General features: G+C 30.4%; 1 protein-coding gene across 6 annotated transcripts in view; it reads right to left on the minus strand.

Moving 5' to 3' along the window:
* Positions 1-15342, minus strand: part of COL11A1 (collagen type XI alpha 1 chain) — a 201109-nt gene that overhangs the window by 76818 nt on the left and 108949 nt on the right. For all 6 annotated transcript variants that reach the window (XM_033093033.1, XM_033093031.1, XM_033093032.1 and 3 more), the window contains 6 exons: positions 14000-14053; positions 8953-9006; positions 8785-8829; positions 8585-8638; positions 8404-8448; positions 4919-4972 (listed from right to left, as the gene is read on the minus strand). In XM_033093033.1, the coding sequence (XP_032948924.1) occupies positions 4919-4972; positions 8404-8448; positions 8585-8638; positions 8785-8829; positions 8953-9006; positions 14000-14053 (306 nt within the window). The remainder of the gene's footprint in view (positions 1-4918; positions 4973-8403; positions 8449-8584; positions 8639-8784; positions 8830-8952; positions 9007-13999; positions 14054-15342) is intronic.

Raw genomic sequence — 15342 nt, forward strand, 5'->3', positions numbered from 1 at the left:
TCTTCAGTACTTGACAAATAAACATTTTCCCATCTTTTTGGTGATCTGTTCCTAATTCAATTTCCAGTGCAAGACGGGGATAACAGAGAAAGATAGTGTCCTCTAGTGGTGCTCTGAGATTCTAACTGACAAGAATGAAAAGAAATACAAACTCTTAGAAACAAATGACACATAACCTCTCAGTCGCTTCAAGTAAAGGAAACAAGGTGTTATGCTCAATCTAGGACTAATTTTCCCCAGTAGGTTTTCTTACACTATATCCTCTTGGAAGCATAATATTTATTAAGCACTAAAGAGTAAATCTACTATGCTATCAGTTTTTGTAAAGGATGCTGTCTTTTTCACGACCAAAGAAATAAATGAAGCAATTAACTAACTACTTAAAGTAAATAACTCTGTGCAGTTCCTATGTTTTAGATACTTAGTAGAAATAGATTGCTTTCTTAGACTGCATTATGAATTATTCATCCTACTCAGAAATGATTAAGTATTGAGTTCAAATTTCAAAACATGTTTAATAGGTATAGGCAGAAATATTTTCACCCTTCTGGATGAATGAAGAAAAATGATCATTTTAATATGAACATTTTAATGATAACAGATATACCTCTTATGGTACGCTAGTAATTTAAATAGTTATTTAATTACTAAAAATGTTATTTACATACATCTATTTTCAAATATAATTTTTTTTATATTGAGTCAGAATACAAGATTTGTTTCAGAATAAGCTCATTTTTCACAGTAGCTTTCTTCTACTGGAGTGAGCCTGTTTTTAGGTTGGCTGCAACACTTCAGGAGCAAGTCTTCCTGCCCTTGCCTGTACCAGCTCTGCTCCCTGATCTCATCTTTATTGACACCTTGGTTGCCATTTGAATTAACAGCTCTAATTAAAAACTGTCACTATGATATTTCACAAGATTATTGCTTGCTCAGTGATTTGCTCATGGTTTCCAGGACCACCTCAGTGATTCTAGTGCCATAGTCTCCAAAGACCAAAACTAGAATGTTTTTAAATAAGGCCCCCAAACATTCTTAGATGTCATTTAACCATTCCTTCTTTCAAAAACATATATTATAAATCTATGCATTAGGCACTAGGTGTGTAGTAATAGTAGATATAGCTCTGCCCTCAGCTTAGCGATGAAACAGAAATATGTATTTAATTGCTAGTACAGTTCCTGTAAGTTCAGTATTTCAAAGTAGTAGTTAAAAACAAATCCTACATTTTATTACTAGATCTATACATATGTCTCTCTCTATATATATGTCTATATATATAGACACACATACATACATATACATAAATATTCATATATGCGGGGGTGCCAAAAAAATGTATACAAGTGGACACTCTGGTCAACGTTGCTCAAGCAGTAGTTCGCCATAAGCAGAAGTGTCTGGACGCTGATGGTCACCACTTTGATCATCTCTTGTAACTGGAGAAGTCAAACATGACTTGTATTCATCTTTTATTATCAGTATATATTGAATATTACAATTTTAATAGTTTTTCCTTTTTTAAAGTGTATATACTGTTTTTTTTTTGGCACCCTCTGTATATATGAATAAATGTGCTACCAATTGGGGGCAGTAGTAAAAGTTTTAACTAAAACATAGAGGGTCACTGCTAAAGGATAATAAATATGAGTCAGGCTTTTTCCCCCACCATACTAAAATGTCTCTCAAATGTGTTTTGTCATCAGCATAAATCACAGATATATTTTCTAAATCAGTAAAAATAAAAGTTAAATATGTCAATATATTTGCTGGTGTGAGAAGTGTAGGTTATATTTTTATTACAAAATATCATAACCCTTTAAAACAGTGATCTGAGATCTAAATGACATTACCCTGGGATGAATGCAGCATGGTTTTTAAAGTCTTTCCTAGATATCTTGAGGAAGTAGTATTAACAAGTTACATAAAGAATTCATACCACTATCGTTTTTCTTGACTTAAGTATGTATTCTTAATATTAAGCGATTAATCCTAAAATTATAATGGTTCTACACTACTATGCAATAAAATAAAGCAGATTAATTACCAAATAATTTTATGGCATCATTTTAAAAATAACACTTATTGATCAAAATTGGCTGTCCCTTTGATGTAGTTGGTGAAGTCAGTAGCAACAAATTTATCCAAATGAGGGTGTGCATATACAGCATGGAAAAGCACTTATAAATAAACGTGAAGGATGCTTTTTCACTTCCCCTTGGCACTGAGTTTTGACTTTTCCTCTTCTATAAATAGAATATACCTTATAACAGTCATGTTATAAATCTTCATCATGTCAAGTTAAAATTTTTCTTAAACAAGGTAACTACATGCTGACATTGGCATGAGATTAACAGACTCTAAACATGAACATTCCAAACACTCGGTCCATATTCCATATGGGTACAGTGCCTGTGTACACTGTATATATACATATACATGTATATATACACGTATATACACAGTATACATTTCCTGATTACAATGAACATGAACCAATTAATCTGCAGGAAGAAGAGATTGTCTCTATCCTTCTACCCGAATTTCTTTCTTCTGTATCCAGAGTGAAAGTATTTCTTTCCTAAACATATAAAAATGCATACCCAACAATGATAGGTATTTTTGTTTCATGCTCTAATGTTTCACTTGTCAGAGAAACAGAGTGTAAAAATCATTTTGTTTAGCAGTGAAAGCAACGTTCCTTAGCAGTGTCATGTCTCTCCAACTTGACTGCATTCTTCTCAAGTGTAGGCATTTTTTATACTTCTAATACTTCTAAGAGACAACATGCATGCATGGTCAATGGCTCAAAACTTGTTGAAAGATACATAAAAGAATGGACTGAAAAAGTCTCAGGAAAAATGGGTTAAATGGCTTTCTTTGACAATAAAATTACATTACATGAGGGAAACAATTCCTATCAATATGTACAAACATAAATGGGATGATAATGTTGAAGTTATACATATCACTAGTTTTTGTGTTGCTAAACAATGATCTATGCACGCGACTTCAAAATACTCCTGAAAAGAAAGTTATGTGTACAATCATTTTGGAACTGTATTTCCACTTCTCTTTATGGAAACTTTGCATGATTTTAATATTACATTTAGACAAAAACTGAGATAGTGGGTAAACAATATTATATGCAAGTAGTATTCATATTATCTTATATTTAATACTAGCTATTTATATTAATCCTTTTACAATACTATAATATAGATAATAATCCACTCTTGCTATGTTTGCAGTAATAAAGCAAAATTGTTAGTGTAAAAAAAAATGTTTTAAGCACAGTGTCTAAACATTATTGCAAAAAGGGATTGCCTTAACATTTAACAGTTAAGTCAGTGTTTCACAATAAATAATTTATTTTCAAAAGATTGAGCTAAAGTCACATTTGAAAGTAACAGTGAAATAGAGGGTTATTCAACTCAATAAAAAATGGAAAATATTTATTTATTTATATATTTTCAACATGTTGAAAAATATAATGTAGTCAGATATAACATTTATTTAAAATTTTAATATCTTAATTTAAAATTTTCTGAACGGTTGCTTTATGCAAGACTATTTTTGAATCCACCAAGACCTACTGAATCAAAATCTACATTTTCAGCAAGACACCAATATGATTTGTATGCACATTAAAGTCTAGACTAGAACAGTGGTTAACAAACTTTAGCATGCATCAGAACTACCTGGAGAGTTTATGAAAACACAGACTGGGCCCTTCCCCTAGAGTTCTGATTAGGTGGGTGAGGCGGGGAAAAAGCTGCATTTTTAGCAAATCCCAGATACTGCTGATGCTGTGCTCCAGGGACCACACTTCTGAACCACTTCCTTAGACAGGTGTTGTGGTCTGAAAGTTTGTGTCACCCAAATTCATGTTAAAATTCTAACCCTCAAAGGTGATATTACTAGCCTGTGGGGACTTTGGGAGGTGCTTAAGTCATGAAGGTAGAACACTCATGAATGAGATTAGTGACTTATAAAGAAGAGGCTCCAGAGAACGCCCTCACCAGTCCTGCCATATAAGGATACAATAAAAAGTCCGCAACCTGAAAGAGAGCCCTAACCAGACCATGCTGGCACGCTGATCTCAAACTTCAAGCCTCCAGAACTGTGTGAAATAAATGTTTGTTCTTTACAAGCTACCCTTTCTGTTTTTTCAGTATAGCAGCCCAAAGGGACTAAGACAATGGATAAGTTGATTCTAACGCTCATAAATAAACTGAATAGGTTTCCAAAAATTAAAAAGAAGACAACTGAGCACTGAGCATGTCCTGTATTCCCATAAATAGTTAACTATAAAAATAAGTAATTTTAAATAACTTTGTGAAGATCTTTACGAAGCTATTCAAAAGAGGGTTGCTCTAAACAAATTTTATAAAAGAGACATGATTCAGGAAGGACTACCATTACATTTTTCTAAGAAGAATGTACTATAGAGACAAAAATCATAAACACAAATAAATAAATCTTAATGTGATATAAATTATATCAAAATGTTTGAGGGTGTTTAGTAAGTGATATTTTTAAAAAGGACCAATTTTATGATGAAAAATAAAAGGGAAATTCTGATATACCTAATATTTAAGATTCGGTAACAATTTTTAATACTATCATTAATATTAACTGAAGTAAAGGAGTAATTGAGAGAATAATATTCATGCTGTTCTGGTCATTGATATACTTTGAAAGAATATTATAACAAGATATATTTAAATTATATTTGAAATTCAATAAATTTCATAAATTTAAAACATCTATATTCTTTGACATTATTAATTGCAATTTATTTTTATAGGAATTTTTAATCAATATTTTTATCTAAAAATGATTTAAAATATTAGCTATGACTCTCAAAATTTAAAAACATTGTCAAATGAAGAAAGAGAAAAACTATGACACTCACAGGAGGGCCTTTTGGTCCGGGGAATCCAACTGGACCCTGAGGTCCTTGAGGGCCCTGAAAATAAAATTCAGTGGAGAAATGTAAGAATATGCCTTAAAAAACACATCTTCATATGTTTCAGTTATTTTCCACAGGTAAAACACAATATAGCATACAGCTTCTTCACAAATGACAGAACTATAGCAATACAACAAGATAATCTGTGCTAATCTAAGACAAATGGGTGATTTTTCACACTATTCAGTGCTCAAAACAGCACAGTACATCAATGATCTTAACACTGCAAAGATCTAGAAACTGTATTAAAAGCAAATAAAACACAGATGTATCAAGAAGTTCCACAGTGTCTCTAGTTTTAACATTGGCTGGAAACATCCATAGGAGGAGGATATTTCAATTCCTAAGCCCCCCAAAAGAACAATAATTTTAAAAAATCAACTTTATAAATATTTTGGCTCTAGTCATACAAAACTAACAGGAAAAATAAGTGATTATTTCAAAAAGATCATAGAGTATGCCTTTCACTAATCTCTATATTTAAAATACATATATCTATTTATGAAGATGTCAACATTTCATTTTACTTATGTAAAATTTCCTTTGTAGATAAGATAAAAAGAACATTATTGTAAAATTATTCTCATTAGCATTCAATCCAAACATACATTTAAATATCATTCCTGACTTGATGTTTAACTATATTTTTTTTGTTCAACACTCATATTGACGTATCTTTAAAGTGTATAAAGCAGATCATATTACACTGATTGTGTTGGTGGCAGCAAAAGGATTGGTGAAAGATAATCCTTTATATGCTAAGAATATAATAATCGTATTTCTAAAAGGAATATATATATATATATATATATATATATATATATATAATAGAAGATAATAGAAATAAAATATCAAGTAATACAATTAAGGTAGGATTTATTTATATTTAAATGAAGAATAAAGTTTACAAAAGTTGGTATTTAATAGCATTTACTCTTTTCAGTTTATCAATTTAGCATTCCCAAGGGAAATTTCATTACCATTCTTAATCCAATGTTAGTTCAGAAATCAGCACAAATTATTGCTATTACTAGAATATATTACAATTGAAAAGAAACTTCAAAGGTAGATATGTGTTTTAAAAAACAGATACCAAATACAATTACCCAAAACACTGGGCAACTTTTTAGAACTGAAAAGTTTTGGTACACCCATTAATGTATGAAACTATCATTCTTAAGTACCTATCATAATAGCTTAGAAAATTAAAAGAAAAATTCATTTTATATAAAAAAATTGAAAATAGTACTCATTTAGGTTATATAGCAAGCTCTACTTCCTAATTTCTTTAAAAAATATTTTTGCTTTCTAAATTTTTTGTTTTCTAAATTTTTGCTGCTTTTTAAATAAAATTTTATTTTTGTATATTATTTTAAATTAATTTGAAATAATTTAATTTTCTTTACTAAAGTTTTCAAAAATCACTTCTCCAGAGAAAATAAAGAAAAAGTGGGTCTTTCTTTATATGATTCCACAAAAATAACGTTGATACGTTCTCTCTGTATTAATTAAAGTACTTTCAAGGTGAGGTAGAAAATACATAAAAACTCACTGTAAAGATAGTGTTGGATCCCATTAGGGTTGCCATATAAAATATCCAGTGTCTAGTGAAATTTGAATTTTAGATAAATAATGGATAATTTTAATATGTTCCAAATATTGCAAAAGACATCCTTATGCCACAAATTATTCATTGTCTATGTAAAACTCAAATTTAATTGAGTGTCTTAGTTCTTTTGTTTATTTTTATTTTGTTTTGTTTTGTTTTTGCTAACTCTGGTCATCTTAGACCTAACTGAAAGCTATATTAACTAAGTCTTTAATACTAGGCATCCATGATCTGCAAATTATGAGTATGAAGGATATATTTAACTTTTAGGATGTTCTATATTATATTTTTGTGATGTTACTTCTTATTCTTCAACTGTGTGCCTACGATATAATTAAATAGCTAATGACACTTAAAATTCCTTGAAGAAAATGAGGATACATAGTAGGCAGAAAATGTCTCATCAACTACACAGAACACAGGAAATATGTTCTGTATATTTAAAGTATGTATAAATATTTATTGAAAATGATTTCCAGCTTACTTAAAAACAATTTTTTTTATCAACCTTTACTTTTATCCTCAAAATACACTATTCTTACTCTCAAAATGTTTTTACAGCTACTAGTGGGTCACACTGTTGAGATCCAAAATAAAATTGTAAAGATATATATTGTTGATCATAAAATTTTGGAATGTATAAGCGAAATATGTAAAGAGAGAATAGTTTGTGCTTTAAAGACAAAACTAGTTGTGCTATAATTTTTTGAATGGTTCTAGTCCATTTAATGATTCAGCCATTTTAATTAATTTAACTGTATCTTCTTATTAAGATGACTTTGGCCAAAAAATATTTCAAATGTGTGCTTTTTTTTTGAACTTGATACATACAGAATGGACTTAATTTGGGGATAGTTCATCAAGAGTGAGAGATGTTAAGTAGAAAGTTTAATTTAATTATACATAAGCCAAAGCTTGAAACGACTGTAACTAAATGTTTATTCTTATATCTCATCTACTAACATTTCTGTCACAAATAAAAACTCTATTCCAAAAAAAATTACTTATTCTCAGTTTTAAGTTACACATCATATGGTGTTTGCTTTTCATTTTGTGAAACATCAATAGATTTCAAATAATAATATAAGTAATATAAATAAGTTTCAAATAATATATAAAAAATATTAATATGACTGCATACTTCTAAAAATTATTATGTATTATTAAGAAATGAGTCTGATATCTTTGACAGTAATACAGATTTCATATATAAAATTCTTTCAAAGGTATAGCTTTCAAAACATCTGGCTACAAACATGCTATATTTTGCCAAAATAAATAAATAAATAAATAAAAGGCATGCTTACTCATGGGTATTTCGTTTTATTTTACATCAATTGAAAATCAATTTACTAAATAGTTTTTCCATTTACTGGAATAGATGTTATATCTTGATTTGAATGCATATTGATTGTGACTTAATGGCTACTGGTAGCTTGCATTTTACCAGCATAATGCAGCTGCCAGCTCCATGGACAAAATGAGCACTGATATGGAAAGTAAGAGGAGTGAAGGAGAAGGCATAGGTGTTATACGCATATTGAAATTAAAAAAATATTTTGGCTTGAGTTTGAGAGTGACATCGTAGGCTAATCACACACATTATTTCTCTCATTTCTAAAACAAAATTAGTGGCATATAACCAATTAAGCTTTTTATTTCAGAAGAGTAAATTAAAAAATAGGAATTTTTAAACTCTGACTAGATTTTGTGGACGACTGTGGATATGTGTTGCAGACACATGTACTTTATCCCAGAAATTTAAATACTTGCAAAATGTTAATATTTATTTTATATTATGTGACTGTATCATACTTACTCTTTCACCGGGAGGTCCAGGGGGGCCATCACCGCCTGAAGTGCCCTACCAACAAGAAAAAAAGAAAAAAGAAAAAAAGAAATAAATGAAAAATCAGTCAGTTTTGATTTTTTCTTGTAGCATCTGTTCTCTGGAAGAGAAGTTTACAGCAAAGCCAGAATGGAACAAGTGCTGATAATACCTTTGGACCAGGTTTCCCAGTGGGACCTCTCGCACCCCTTGAACCTCGAGGACCCTGCACATGAGAGGAAAAGATGAAATTGTTCTAATGTCAAGCAAATACAAAGGCACAATTTTTTTTTTATTTTTGAAGAAAATTATCTTGAAAAATTAAATCCAAAATGACAACTGAAAATCATTATTTTAAAACAAGGCACCTACCGTTGGACCACGCTGACCCCGAGGGCCTGGTTTGCCAGCCACACCCTGCCAAAGACAGTTCCGTTTCAATAATTAGCACATCACAGTAATTTATGTCTGGTTCTGATAGGTACTCATGCAAGAATATTTCGATTAGCTATTACAGAACAATATACTTATATATCATACCCGTGCACCTTTCTCTCCATTGGCACCTGGAAACCCAGGAAATCCAGTGGAACCCTGTAAAAATGGAAATAATAAATGATGAACATGGTAACTAACATTTTTAGCCACAAGCTGTAAGTGTTTGGGGACATAATGATTCTCATAAACTGATAATATTTAAATGAAACATATAATTTTTATATTTATACATATAACCTCCATTCATGTACTTAAAAATGAACTTACATTGACATCTGAAATCCTGGAAGCATTGAAAACATGAATTGATAAAACATATTTTAGCTTTCAACTTTAAGTAAAATAATTATTCAAATATATAATTTCTTTTATTAGAAAACAGCAATTAAAATGTATTTTACATAAATTTAATTTTAGACATAATTTTTCATGCTTGCTTCAATTCTGAAGAAAAATTCTATTTTTCCAAATATGAATAATCAAATTCTTTTTACAGAAATAACTCTGAATTTATTCTGATTTATTCAATGATAGCAAAGCACTCATAAACTTCAGAAATTTGTCATAAAAAATTATTTGGAGCACATTTCCCAACTGATTGTGACTTATGGACACACTAGTGTATCATGATGTGAAGAGCTTCTTCAGTGTCAGGTATGACACATGTTGATTCTGTCTATTCTTGTTCTCTTATATCCACTTTTTCCACCACCATGTCATTTAGTGTTTTCATATTTGTCACCGAAATTGGTTTTTCCCTGACTACAAATTCTTCCTTTACCAAACCTACAATTATAGCAACCCCTTCTAACTGAAGAAAAAATATTCATTTTTCAATATTTAGTATGTCCCTTCATGGAATGTCCATTGCAATTTTTCAAAGAACCTAGGTTTCCCATGGGCAGGCATTAATAAAGGCACCAATATCCCTTTTTCTTGAATAATCAAATATTAAAATAGGAATTTTATAAAATATTTTTTCCTGAATTTACATTATTGTATTAGTATACTTATCAGTTTTTAGTTGAATATGTTTATGCCTTTAGAACTGGATCAAGTCATGAAGACTGAAAATCCCCCTTCACCTTTTCTGTCTGATGTTTGAATGTGGTTAGATCTAACTGAGTCTATGTCAGGCAGTTCAACATTAAAATCCTGTTAATGGAAATCCAAAGACATAAATTCAAGACTTATGTTTGTCATGCATTCATATAAATAAGTTGGGTGGATTACTTATTCTCTTACATTACTTATTCTCTCACACATTTTTTTCTTCTGCAAAATGAGGTCAATCACATGTTGCAGGTACTATGAAATTTGTGAGAGAATGGAATAAAGGATGGCAAGGTGTAAAAATGATAATGATAGCAATAAATAATGGTACTTAAAGATGTAATAACAAAGTGAAAGCACTGTCTTTTCATCCACAGCCACATCTTACAGATGGAATATAATGTAATTCTCCCATTTCACTTTGTGCATATGAGTATGTCCAGATTTTCATCTGCTTCAAGATTCCTTTGAGCAAAACTATGATCGGTTTGCCTCATTGTATCATAAAATAGAGAAGATTAGGGTTGAAAGCCTTGCTCCTCTATTTGCTAATTATGAGACCCTGGAGGTAAGGGGCTTCCAACTACTCACTTTTTCTGTTTAGACTATTGTATGGATTAAATGCAATATTAGTAAAATATGTATCAAAGAGGAGTAGATTTTACACTCTTCCCCAGGCATGAAGGGAACTATAACAAAGCTTTGTTTCACTTGAATACATTTCTTGTTCTTTGTTTACCACTCATTTGGATTGAATTACCCCTTAAAATAATGTTTCTCCTAGTGATAAATGCCTCCTCTGTATCAGAATAATCTGGAGTGATTGCTAAAATTACGGATCGTCTAGTTCCACTGCAGACCTTCTGAGACAGACTCTCTAGTAGTAGAATGCAGGAATCTGCATTTCTAACAATTTCTCCAGGTGATACATACAGAATGGATGCTATCACTTTATATTTCTTCCACAAGTCAGGAAAATTGGATGTGAAGACTCATGGGAGCGAAGGGTGAAAACGATAATCTGAAATATGCACTGCTAAGCTTCCTTTTATGACCCATTCCCAATACATCTACTTTATGCTTACAGAGATAACTATGTTCTACCTGAGGACCCTTGTTAGGACACATAATAGTCACATAATAGGGGAGATGTCTGCAAATTACATTTTTGAAGAGCTTTCAAAGCCTTGCCTCTTTCTTCTGTACAGAGAATTAGATAGTTCTATCTGGTAGAGTATTAACTATGTGACTACTCTAGGATTTTGACAAGTGAGTATATTCCAATATGAAAATAATCTACTTCTATCAAATTTTATTTGGAAACAAATATTCCATTCTCAGTAGAATAGAATAGATAACTAACACACTTATTAAAACTCCATTAAAAAGGTACTCTTACATATCAATTTTATTTTTAATAAATTTATTTTCTTATGTAGTTTTTGCTCTAAGAAATGTATGGGAAACAAACAAAATTGTCCAATCCAACCCACCAAATAAACAGTTTTTAACATACGGGTATATCATGCTTCTTTTCTCACATAAGGAATTATCCAAAATATACCAAAATATATAATTTCATGAAAAGGCATTATCTGCTTTTAAATGGAGAAAACAAACAGCAAACAGAAGGCCAATCAATAGTCAAAGGTTAATGGCGAAACTGGCTTAGTCAATAAGTGTGAAAATAAAAAAAAACATTATTTTAAATGATGTTTCAAATATAAATGAATCTTATCTTAAAATATATGTTACTTTTTGAAATAGCTATCATTGTATAATACACATAGAGGTGCATTTTTAAACACCTACTATGGTTTATATTGTTAGTGAGATATTGGTTAAATTATAATGCCTAATTATAGTCTTTAAACTGCTTGAGAGAGATTAGCAGCCAAATTTCACTTTTAGTACAAAAAAAATTTAAATGTATTCAAAATTCATTGGCTTCCACATCAGAAAAACAAAGTGAAGCTCTCTTTGATTGTTGACGTGCCAATCATTTTTTGTTTTAGAACTGAGAAACGTTAATGGGTTTTGATCACAGGAAAACAGTTAAGTTATGAAGAAAAGTTATACAAAAAAGACCAAAATTTCAGACATTTAAGTTAATGGGTAAAGGAAAATGTTTGATTCCCACTCATTCTGGTGCCTTTTATTAATTAAAACAACAACAACAACAAAAAAGGAAAAACAAAAAAACCACAAAACTATTGAACAGAGAATTGACTTAGAAAAATAGGAAAAGATAAAAATGTCAAATAAACTCAAAAGAAAATCGTAGTCATTCAACCAACATGATAGTTTTCTGTTTTTTAGTCAAAATACCACTATAATTATAATTACAATTCAGCTTAGTAATTAGATAAAGAATGGATCAAGTAACCTATAGCTTAAGTTTGAAGGTTATGCAGTGAATATCTTCTTTTACAATACTTGTGAAGATGCTTGACATTTGTAAAGAGGGTAAGTAGGAGACATGGCAGTGTATTAGAGACAATATTTAGAAGGTAAAAGTTACTAATCAATGTTCTAAATGTATCCAGAAACACTTAAATGATGCTTGTATTATTTTTAAATCATAGACTCTTATTTTAGAAGGGCTCAAAACATTATGTTTACCTCCTAATATGCAAGGAAATATATAATATATATTTTATATATAATGTATATTTTCTAGAAAATAGTTTTTCTAGAAAACTTACAAGACAAAACCACACGTCAAGCCTAAAATACTGTCATCATATGATGATTAGTGCTTCCCAGTGCATACAGTTCACATGTATCAGGAGGAAGGGCAGTTTTCTCTCCCACTGATTATTTGTGAAACTAATTAATAAATAAATGTTTGGGGATTATTACGTAACCAGAATTTATTCCCTGTCAAGCCAACAGGATAGATAGATAGATAGATAGATAGATAGATAGATAGATAGATAGATAGATAGACAGATAGATATATTAGATAGATAATCTCATGTGCATATAACCACCTTAATAATAACCAAAATTTATATATTAAATCACTTAATGACTACTGTAACTAGTCAATGCATCAAGTGCAACTTTAACAACATTTTATGAAGAGCTTGAGAAAAATTAGTACACCAAGGTAAAATGTATATTTAAAAACATCTATTTTTATGCATAAAATATGTATATTTCAAGTAGTCAAATACAGAACTTGAGAGTTGTAGGGGGCTGAAGGGGACCACCCAAAAGATATATCCAATATCCAAATCTCTGAAACCTGTGAAAGTTAACCTTAGTTGGGTCTTTGTAGATAATTAAATTATGGAACTTGAAATGAGATCATCTTGGAATACTAGGTAGTACCTAAATCCAATGACAAGTGTCTTTTTAAGAGACAGGAGAAGATAAGATACAGACACAGTGAAAAACACTATGTGAAGATGGTGGCAGGGACAAAGACAGATTTTCCCCTGGAGACTTTGGAGGGAGCAGGGCCCTGCTGACACCTTGATTTTAGTCTTCTGGTCACCAGAAATGTAAAAAAGTAAATTTCTGTTGTTTTAAGTCACCAAGTTTGTGGAGATATATTATGAGAGTCCTGTGAAACAAATACTGTGAAAATTAGGGAAAATAAAGATGCTGAAGGATGTATTATAATTCTTTAAAAAAAAAAATCAAGTCTTAATTCAAACCCTTGGGTACTAGAAATGAAATCAAAAGCTTTTATCCATCACCTGTCATCTACTTCGTAACTTCTAGATATACTAGTAAACTGCCTTGGAATAGTCCTTATTCCAGTTATAGAGAGGTAGCTAACAAATCCTTCCTTTTGTGACCCTGTCTCCTAAAACACTCCAATCTATAATCACCTAGGCTTTCTGAGCTCCCTGCACTCGAAGCATCCACACAACCTATGAGCTTATATTATAAACCTATGAAATTATATTTTAAGGACTCACCATCTCTATGTAACAAGCTAAAAAGTAACCTGAGGTGACTAATTTTAAGCATTTCTACAAAATGTTGATAAATAAACCATAAAAAATCAAGCTAAGTGTTTTACCTTTGGACCTTGTCTTCCTGGATATCCTGGTAATCCTGGAACACCAAGCTTCCCCTAAAGTTAAAATAATAATAATAGTAATAATAATGATAATAATAATAAATTCTAAGTTGAATTAAGTTTAAATGTTGATTTAGTAAATTTTCTAGAAATTAGAACCATATATTTTCACACCCAAAAGGAAGATTTACAAATTTTTACCATCCTTTATTTTTATTACATTTCTTTACTTGAATAAGGAAAAAAATGTTGCTTTAGATATATTCCTAATAATATAATGTTCATTAATTTAACCTCTTGTTTCAGTGATAGTGTCCTCTTTAGGGACATAGAACCCTGAGCTAAAGAGAATTCTAGGCCTCTGAACTCTGAAGCGTGACTAAAGAAAACACCTAAGCTTTTCAACATTAACTACTACTTAAAGTTAGTTGATGTAGTTACAACTACATTTGGATCTTATCATTCCAACAAAAGTTAATCTTTTTGGTAAAATTATTTTATATCTCACTGCAAATATAAAGCAAGCCATCATAAGTTATTTAAATTTTTTTCATTGAGTAAGTAAAGTTGAATAATTATACTAAGAAATTCTGACCTAATTTTTATCACTTTCTTGCTTTTTTCAAATATCTGGGTTAATAAATATACCAGATGTTGAAAGCGATAGGTAAATAATGATTTTTGTGCAGTGTTAATTCCTGCAGGTGGCCACCTGTATGTGCAACTATTTTGTTCCAGTGCAATGAAATTCCATTTCACTCTGAAAGTGCTAAACTAAATGATAAATTACAATGAAGTCCAAAGTTGTATTACAAATGTTAAGAGGTTGAAAATGCTATACTAACAAAATTGGCCACCTGAAAAAGCATTAATTTAAAAATATAGGTAGAGAGGAAATTAAGATAAATGCATAAAGTATTTTTGTGGAATTTTACAATGATTCATTTTCTTTAAAATGTTATGAAGGCATACTTTTTATATATAAAATATTATTTATCAAAATCTTAAACATTAGCAAGCATATAGTACCATTATTTCCCATGTACATTTAAACAAACAAACAAACAAAAAACAAAAACAAGTCTAAGTTACTATACACAATGTTAAAAGATGAGCAGTACTTTATGAACAAAAGTAAATATTTTACTGGATGTAGCAAGGCAAAAAATTACAAAAGAGTTTATGACCTTGTCATTATAGATTGAACTAAAGAGTTTTCTGATTCAAGATCATCCATGCATAGGTAAGCAATCTTCAAATGGAAAATATGCAAACAAGCTCTAAGAAGCATCCTAATAATTATGTCCCCTTAGATACATTAAGTCATCATAGCTTATTTTATG

Source organism: Rhinolophus ferrumequinum, chromosome 22 (genome assembly GCF_004115265.2).
Source record: "Rhinolophus ferrumequinum isolate MPI-CBG mRhiFer1 chromosome 22, mRhiFer1_v1.p, whole genome shotgun sequence".
Lineage (NCBI taxonomy): Eukaryota > Metazoa > Chordata > Mammalia > Chiroptera > Rhinolophidae > Rhinolophus > Rhinolophus ferrumequinum.